Source organism: Arabidopsis lyrata (genome assembly GCF_000004255.2).
Source record: "Arabidopsis lyrata subsp. lyrata unplaced genomic scaffold ARALYscaffold_6, whole genome shotgun sequence".
NCBI classification, from domain to species: domain Eukaryota; kingdom Viridiplantae; phylum Streptophyta; class Magnoliopsida; order Brassicales; family Brassicaceae; genus Arabidopsis; species Arabidopsis lyrata.
This window is the reverse complement of record NW_003302550.1, coordinates 21,338,191-21,347,986: the sequence shown is the minus strand read 5'-3', so window position 1 is coordinate 21,347,986 and position 9,796 is coordinate 21,338,191. Positions and strand designations below refer to the sequence as shown.

General features: G+C 30.6%; 1 protein-coding gene and 1 long non-coding RNA gene across 2 annotated transcripts; both read left to right on the top strand.

Moving 5' to 3' along the window:
- The first annotated feature begins 2,066 nt into the window (after positions 1-2,066).
- On the top strand, positions 2,067-3,676 carry LOC9308676 (osmotin-like protein OSM34). The gene is made up of 2 exons (XM_002874661.2): positions 2,067-2,542; positions 3,111-3,676. The coding sequence occupies exons 1-2, from the start codon at positions 2,148-2,150 to the stop codon at positions 3,385-3,387; spliced, it is 672 nt and encodes a 223-aa protein (XP_002874707.1). The 5' UTR covers positions 2,067-2,147; the 3' UTR covers positions 3,388-3,676.
- A 4,274-nt stretch (positions 3,677-7,950) lies between these two features.
- Positions 7,951-9,532, top strand: LOC110227654. The gene is made up of 2 exons (XR_002331342.1): positions 7,951-8,917; positions 9,043-9,532. It is a non-coding gene; the product is annotated as an uncharacterized LOC110227654 (long non-coding RNA).
- The last annotated feature ends 264 nt before the right edge of the window (positions 9,533-9,796 follow it).

The window sequence follows — 9,796 nt, the reverse complement described above, 5'->3', positions numbered from 1 at the left end:
TCAAAATTAGTAACCCGTATGATCATGACACATGTCAAATCTATCATTCAGATTTTGACACGTGTCAGAAAGGATTTAATTTTTTTTTCTTAAGGAAATAGAAAACTAATTATTAAAAATACATATACTAATTTTCATGTCTATATCTTAGACAAATTTGATTTTAATTTTTCTTAACCAGATAAAAAAAACTAACAAAAAAAGGAAATCGACATAAGTTAACTCGACGTATGTTATTTGTCAATTAGACATTGTTATATATCAATTAAAATTTTACATATACTAATTTACAATTAAAAGAACGTTAAAGTTCAAAATAACATCATAAGTTACTTAACATTAATTTATTTGGATAATAATTATATATATCGTTGTAAAATATTGTTTTTATTTGTAAAGTGAAAATACAAAAAAATTGAAAAAGTAATGAGCTTATAAGAATAAATATTTGAGTAAAATTATACTTATGTTTTATTCTAAGAATTTTAACAGATGTATAGTCTTATAGAATAAGATTTCAAATATTTATTCTTATAAGGTCATTAATTTTACGGATTTTTGGGAATTGATCATAAATAAAATAAGATTTGAAAGAAAGAAGTATCATAAATTTGATTTGTATGTTTGTGTACTATATGTCTAACCCTTGCAAGCGACCAGCAGTTCAACTAAGATAACAAATGATTTTTATTCCAGAAAATTAGTTATCTAAAAATATAATTATATGAAAAATAGTTGTTCATAGATATTATCATAAAAATCACTAATGATAAAGTCTATGGAATATTACTCCATAACCAAATTATGATGATTTCGTGGCTCTTGTTTGAGGTGTGGAATCTTCATGTGAATTTAGGTCAGGGATAAATTTCTTTTATGTGCTCAAAAGAAACAGCTAAAAAAATCTGAATTTCTATAGAATCTGGGACTTAGTTTCAGTTTAGTTCGGCGAATTCTCGGGTTAAAATAAATAATAACCTCGAGATAGATGAATTAATTTAGGTAGATTGTATACTATACAAACCTTACCATCAAAAATTATTGATATCAAAGTCGGACAAAGATGTGATTGTTGTTAAGAAACAATAGATTGATACTAGCTTGTGTGCACCATGACTTCTAATTAGTGCATTCCTAAATTGGAACTTCTATTATTTGAAATATTAAGGGTAGTTCTATTGGCTCCCCATAAAATAAAATAAAAAATAGAAAAAGGATGAAAGAATGGAGAAAAAACTATAAATATTATATTTGCAGGTGTCTTTCTTTTATCGGTTCAAGCTAATATATAATTTAGTAAACAAATAAATTATATAAAAAATAGTATTACTATATTACGTAGATATCCAAATGGGTAAATAAAAACTTATAGCAAAACCCTCGACTGGCTGACCAGATTCGATGCATATATCAGCAAATACCAAAGTTAACAATAGGGAAACTCTATCGGAATGCAATTGGTTTCTCACACCTCTATAAATTTAGGGGACTTTTTTGCACACAAAAATATGTGAATTTTGTGGGTGATTAAGATCCATCGACAAGAAGTGTCCAAATTTATGGTCAACGCCTACAACTAATATATAATCTACAGATACAAATGATCTAATTTATTGTTGTGTTGTCTTTCTCTTTTGTTGAGAGATAAAACAAGGAAATTTTTATACTAATATACTTCGTGTTTCTATAGTTTAATATTGTATATTTTTCAAATGTATATTTTCTATTTAATAAGAATATGATCAAGTGTGACTCTGTGAGGAGAATGAGAAAACCCTCACTGAATAAAGCATTAGTACTAATAAGTAATAAGTACCCTCACTCTCTCTATTTGCTTCCATTTCTAAAGGAAAACATTAAAAAAAAAACTTCACTACCACACATCAAGTTTCAAAATGACTTAGAATATGATAACTTAGTGAAGTCTTTGTATTCGGACTTAGAGAAAAGTAAGGTTAAGTCGGCTACATATAATGCCTCCAAATCCATGAAATGAAAAATCAACGTTAGTTAAAAATCGTACTGTTTGATATTTCTTACATAGGTTCCAAATTACCGAAATGGCCCTTATCCCTATAAAACCCATAAGAAACATTAACAAAAGATCACACACACACAAACAAAAGTAGTAGAAGAACCAACAAAAAATGGCAAATATCTCATACTCTACGTTCATGTTCTCCATCATTTTCCTCATCTCGACCGCGACGGCTGCCACATTCGACATCCTAAACCGATGTAGTTACACTGTGTGGGCTGCCGCAAGCCCCGGAGGTGGCCGGCGTCTTGATGCGGGCCAGTCATGGAGGCTAGACGTCGCAGCCGGTACTAAAATGGCACGGATTTGGGGTCGGACCAACTGTAACTTTGACCCCTCGGGAAGTGGCCGATGCCAAACTGGTGACTGCAGTGGTGGACTTCAATGTACTGGTTGGGGACAGCCACCAAACACGTTGGCTGAGTACGCTTTGAACCAGTTCAACAACTTAGACTTCTACGACATCTCACTTGTCGATGGATTTAACATTCCTATGGAGTTTAGGTAAGAATATCATCATAATATCATTTCCTAAATTTACATTTTTCCCAACAAAAAAAAAAGCAAAACAAAACAAAAAACTGGACCATATTTAGATGTCAAAATCTAAATTTTGAAACTTCAACGTAAATACACTAAAGAAAAAAATTAGCGCCGCTGAAAACAATAAGAGATTGTAATCCATGCCATAGATTTTTAATTTTCATATTAACATTTACAATAAACGATTGAATCGTAAATGGGGAAAAAAATTAAGTATTGGTTTTATAATTGAAAAATACAAATAAAATGTAATGAAATTATTAATGTGATAATACTTACATGCCATTTTTTCCAAAATCTAATGCGTGCTATTTTGATCTGATTCTGAAAATAGTAGAAAACAAAAAAAATGTAAATAAATTTCTTGACCCGTTCTGTTTTTTTTGTTCCACATTTAATTTATTTGTTGCTCATAACATTAAAACCCGTGGAGCCCTAATTACAGCGGGCGAAAAAGAAAACAACAATCGAAAGTATATATTTTCAGATCGATAATGATACTTTTTTTGTTGGTGTGTACTGTCTCCAGCCCAACAAGCTCGAACTGCCACCGGATCGTATGCAACGCGGACATAAATGGACAGTGTCCGAATGAGTTGAAAGCCCCGGGTGGTTGCAACAACCCGTGCACGGTTTATAAGACGAATGAGTATTGTTGTACGAACGGGCAAGGTTCATGTAGCAGCACTGGTTTCTCAAGATTCTTTAAACAGAGGTGTCCCGACGCCTACAGCTATCCACAAGACGACCCGACCAGCACTTTCACTTGTAGTTCCACTAACTACAGGGTCGTGTTTTGTCCTTAGGGCTAAGCTCGATGCTACGGGTCTCACCGAGGAGCATTAAATAATTAAGAGAATCGTTTTTACATACATATGTGGGTGTATGTACGTAGATATGCGTACGCGTGTTATAGAGAATCAATCATATCAATGATTGGCTCAATCACAGTTTCAATTATCGGATTACAATCTCTAGTTATGTAAAGTAGTATCTCCTATTTATTGCTGTACAAATACCCTAGCTCCTCTGCTTCCTGTATATATACTCATGTCTATATCTCAATAAGAATCATCCTTTCAATACATTCTAATATGGTATCAGAGCCCGATCCACACATGTCCAACCCGATCCGACCCAAAGATGGTCCAATCATCGACAAGGCCCAAAATTGATGCCGTCGATCTAAGCCCGAACATTCCGAGATTAATGGCCAAAGAGCCATCATCTCGAGGGGGCGTATTAGGACATAATGTCCCACATCGGAAGTTGGAAGGGATCCTAAGTAATATATAAGGGATATGGGCCACTCCACTCATTGCCAATTGGTTTTGAGTTGGAAGCACATATTCTAATACGTGTGATCATATATATTTACCATCAACGGCTTAATATATAATCATGAAGCAATAAATATTTACGTTGGTTAACATAGGTGTTGGACTCGTTTATTATCTCTTAGACTCTTACCATATTCTTATTAATTAACTAACAATTAAATGAACTCGGTAGAACTTTTTTTATAAATCAAGATCTTGAATAACTATTGCCCACACGGCTGTGGTTTAGTGGTACCAGAGAATTGGGGAAAAGTTGGAAGAAACTAACCCAGGTTTGATCCACCCTACAAACAAATATTATATTTGTGTGGAAAGTCTGGGCTTGGGCTTTGGTCCAAGCAATTTATATGGTATCCGGGATGCATATCAACAAATACCAACTATAATAATAGGAAACTCGGAATGAAATTTCTTTCTCACGTCTTTACTTTCTTTCTTTTATACATTAGTTGGATCAACAAAACTTGATCCCTAGTTTGATTTTTTTTTTTTTTTAATATGATTTTTTTTTTTTTAGTTTAATTTTTATTATGCAGGATAACACGATTTGTTGGAATTAAATTCGGGTGGTAATGTTGATAAGTGAACCGTTAACCAATTGACAAAAGACTTTTCCTCACATCTTTTTACTCTTGAAAAAATGGTGAGTTGTCTTTTCGTTATTGAAAGCAACCATATGAATAAATATGTCGTGAATAGATCTATCGACAAGAAATTTCCTACATGACCATCTATTAAATCAATTGTATTGACTCCAAATTTATGGTCAATACCTAGGGATGTTTATCAGCAGTAACCTATGTTAAGCCGAGTTTAGGTTAAGCCAAAACCCAAATTTGAGTTAACTTGTTAAAAATCAGCCGAACAAAGATAAAACCGGTGATCCGGCTCAATACCAAAACATGATTCACAAAAATTTAAGTTATAGTTTTAATTAGTCATAATTTAAACCATAATTCAAATTCATTGTCTTTGTAATTTTCAAACTTATCTATATTCTCTAATTCTAATAAAGAAGATTACATCTATAATAACAATATTTGAGAAGTGTTTTTGCTGACGTGTCGGACTCTCGGCTCTTGTTGAGCCCTTAATTTTGCGTAATTACTTAAATACCTTCTATTAAATTAATTCGAATATTAATTAAAATTAAAAAATTAACTGACCCTAAAATATAAAAATTCGATATATTTTACATTTAAAAAAATAGTAATATTCTTAAACACGAAAAAATGAAAAAAATAAATAAATTTGGATCAAATGTAGTTTACATACCTTTTTTATGACGGTTTATCGTTCGACCAAGAACATCCAATGATTAATCTCCACCAATCTAATCATGGTCGTGAGTCACATACAATTACGTCGGAGAAAGGATTGGTCGTGTCTTCTTATTTTCTCTTCCTTTTCCGTGTTTTTTTTTTCCTTTTTGGTTCTTTTTTTTTTTCAACAAAAGATGTGTCTCATAATTAATCGTTTAATTATATTTTTGATATATTAATGGTAAATTTATGTTGTGATAATTACGAGCCAATTGTTTTTAAAAGTAAAATTTACTTTTCTAAAATATATAGATATTGCCGATAATATCAAAACAACTATCATATATTCTTTAAATTCACAAATCTGATAAAATAAAAGAAACTTTCTTTTATCTTTTATACCGATAATGATGGTGTATCTAAATAAATGTCAAATATAATTGTAAATCTAAAAAAAATTATGTTATTGTTCCATTATTTAACAAATAAAATAAGGAATATTTTTTTATAATTAATATCCATAGTAGTTATTAATTGTTTTTAGGAATATTAATTGTTTTGATAAAGATTTGATCTAACACAATATATAAATCTTCATTTCTTGTTGTTGTAATTATCTTCAAAAATTAAAAAAATTAGATCGTACACCGCCTTTCAGTTTAATATAAATACCTTCTCTAGGTTTCACTTTCAAATCATAACTAACCCCATTTTTTTTGTTTTTTTTTTTTTGCGTTTTATTTTATTTGGCTTTACACATATGAATTCATGGTGTTTATGTATTGTTATAGGTTACGGATGCAACGTCGTTAAATAATTCCAGGACAATTAAATTGTTGATTCAATCGAACATATGGTGAGTTTTTCACTTTAGTACTTTCATGTTTAATATTTAAATTATGCTTGGTGTATTGAGAAATCTATAAGCTTTCCCATAATATTTTGCGAGCAGCTTAGATTTCATATTCTTCACTAAAAAAAAAAGAAGCTTTGATTTTGTATTTACCATATTCTTCACTAAAAAAAAAGAAGCTTTGATTTTGTATTTACATAATTTGATATCAGTTTGATTATTGGTTCCATCATGATGCAAATTACGGCCTCTCAACAACCCCAATAGACTATAATCGTTGGGAACTCTTCTTTTTCTCTTGCTTCTCTCTGATTATCTTTCACCAGGAGTCTCAATTAACAATATTTGAGAAGTGTTTTTGCTGACGTGTCGGACTCTCGGCTCTTGTTGAGCCCTTAATTTTGCGTAATTACTTAAATACTTTCTATTAAATTAATTCAAATATTAATTAAAATTAAAAAATTAACTGACCCTAAAATATAAAAATTCGATATATTTTACATTTAAAAAAATAGTAATATTCTTAAACACGAAAAAATGAAAAAAATAAATAAATTTGGATCAAATGTAGTTTACATACCTTTTTTATGACGGTTTATCGTTCGACCAAGAACATCCAATGATTAATCTCCACCAATCTAATCATGGTCGTGAGTCACATACAATTACGTCGGAGAAAGGATTGGTCGTGTCTTCTTATTTTCTCTTCCTTTTCCGTGTTTTTTTTTTTCCTTTTTGGTTCTTTTTTTTTTCAACAAAAAATGTGTCTCATAATTAATCGTTTAATTATATTTTTGATATATTAATGGTAAATTTATGTTGTGATAATTACGAGCCAATTGTTTTTAAAAGTAAAATTTACTTTTCTAAAATATTTAGATATTGCCGATAATATCAAAACAACTATCATATATTCTTTAAATTCACAAATCTGATAAAATAAAAGAAACTTTCTTTTATATTTTATACCGATAATGATGGTGTATCTAAATAAATGTCAAATATAATTGTAAATCTAAAAAAAATTATGTTATTGTTCCATTTTTTAACAAATAAAATAAGGAATATTTTTATATAATTAATATCCATAGTAGTTATTAATTGTTTTTAGGAATATTAATTGTTTTGATAAAGATTTGATCTAACACAATATATAAATCTTCATTTCTTGTTGTTGTAATTATCTTCAAAAATTAAAAAAATTAGATCGTACACCGCCTTTTAGTTTAATATAAATACCTTCTCTAGGTTTCACTTTCAAATCATAACTAACCCCATTTTTTTTGCTTTTTTTTTTTTTTGCGTTTTATTTTATTTGGCTTTACACATATGAATTCATGGTGTTTATGTATTGTTATAGGTTACGGATGCAACGTCGTTAAAAAATTCCAGGACAATTAAATTGTTGATTCAATCGAACATATGGTGAGTTTTTCACTTTAGTACTTTCATGTTTAATATTTAAATTATGCTTGGTGTATTGAGAAATCTATAAGCTTTCCCATAATATTTTGCGAGCAGCTTAGATTTCATATTCTTCACTAAAAAAAAAAAGAAGCTTTGATTTTGTATTTACCATATTCTTCACTAAAAAAAAAAGAAGCTTCGATTTTGTATTTACATAATTTGATATCAGTTTGATTATTGGTTCCATCATGATGCAAATTACGGCCTCTCAACAACCCCAATAGACTATAATCGTTGGGAACTCTTCTTTTTCTCTTGCTTCTCTCTGATTATCTTTCACCAGGAGTCTCAATTATTATTATTTCTTTGTATTGATGCGATCAGAAGTTTTATCTCTTTTTTTAAATAATGATCTCTTTATGGATTTTTTATTTAGGTATGAACATGGTTTGTTTCACGGGGTGTTTCGGTGTCTTGCCTTGAATCAAGGCGTGTAAAAACGTAAAGCTTGCTTTTATCTATCTTTTTTTATTGTCACGTCTTTATCCATCTATGTAACGCTTAATCATCAATTATTATATTAAACTTCAATAAAGGCTGGTGTACCAAATTCATGGTTTGTTTTATCTGATTAGTGTACCAAATTCAATTGGAACTATATCAGATCCATGAAATTATTGATTATTGATACATGCAGGTTATGTGTGATCCTTATACACCAGCTGGTGTTCCAATTCCAACCAACAAGAGGCACAACGCTGCTAAAATTTTCAGACACCAATCGTTGCCTCCGAGGAGCCTTGGTATGCTCATCTTCTTGTTTTTTGGCTATACATATTATTTTCGTTACTATAAATTCTAATAGTGTTTGTTTTTTTTAAACGATTGTATGTTTTGGATGAATGAAAGCAACCACGATGCATTAAGAAGATTCAAGTGATGTTTCAATTGATCTTTTATCTTTAATTTATCGATTTTCTAATTTTACAAAAATGTTCTCACCGAGTAGAATATACTTTTGAGTTTTGAGTTAAATCTTTCACAGTCTGTTGTGGATTAGCAACGTTTCAAGCCATATTAACTATTGTGTTGTGGCAGTTCGAAAGATTCATATAAATTGGACTATTGCTACAAAAAAAACAGAATCACAGGTTTAATTCTATCAAAGGAGATAAAGCCTCTTATCTCTACTGTCTTTGAGGGTAAAGATGCTAATGTCATCGCCCACGGAGCAAGAAATTGCGGAAAAACATATCTCATACATGTATTGAAAGCAATCCCATTAAGGTATTGATTATCAGACATGATACTATAGATGAAAAATGCTAATTATTGTATCGCATGGTTTGTAGGGAAATGATTATGCTCTGACGCTCAAAGGAAACAGACACCTTTGACTGTGTCTGCTACTTCTAGAAAACAGACAGTGCTAAGGGGAAATGTGACAGAGAGAAAAGACTAAAATCAAAGCAAGGTAAATCTTTCAGAAACAACTTTGTATCAACTCTAAGCCTCAATATCCATGATATACCTGCATCTGCTCTGTTGTTCAGTTTTAGAACATCAAATAATGATGATTTTTTTTCTCAATGTTTGAAGGAAACTGTTCCGCGAAGCAAACGATTCAGTGAAATGTAAAAATAGCATGTTGGAAAATTTAATTAATACGTCATGAAGTGGAATAATCTAGATTCTTCCTTTACAAAGAGGTAAAACAGAGGGTATAGAAACAGAGACTAAGAGACCAAGAGTCTTAATTAAGGAGGTTTGGTATACCACTTAACCCTAATCAATCCACTACTTACTTGATAAAGACATATTCTCATCATGTATATTTGATTAGATTAGCTAGGCTCGTAATATGGGACAAAACCCCGAAGATGAGCAAGAAATGCTTTGAAAGATTTTATCGTAGCATGAGTGTCATATCTGCACCCTTCAGTGCTCCCTTGTAAAATCAAAGTATCTGAGTATAGATACTTAATAGGTTTAAGTGTTCTTCGATCTTGGACGATATGTTCCAACTTATACTGATACAGAGGTTATACAGATTTTTGGTTTTTCTAATAAAATAAATTGTTTGCTGAAAGATTGCTATACCTTTAACAATTTTATTTTGTTTGTTAGGGTCACGACATACATACTATAATTGATAGAGAGTATTATCGTCATCGTGGATTCAGGTTTTTCCAAGGACGATAGATACATGGCCGGCCCTATAGACATCAACAAGAAACTTTTGCTGTAACCCAAATTTTGTTTCTGAAATTCTTCAACAAAAATTATTTATGAAACGGACCTAATTTTATTTATTTTACTATAATTGGCCCTAAATTTTAAAACCTTTCAAAAT

Excerpts from the sequence above, each read along its gene's own strand:
- LOC9308676 (XM_002874661.2), top strand. The coding sequence starts at position 2,148 with ATGGCAAATATCTCATACTCTACGTTCATGTTCTCCATCATTTTCCTC. Across the intron at positions 2,543-3,110 it reads AACATTCCTATGGAGTTTAG|CCCAACAAGCTCGAACTGCC; the intron begins GTAAGAATATCA and ends TACTGTCTCCAG.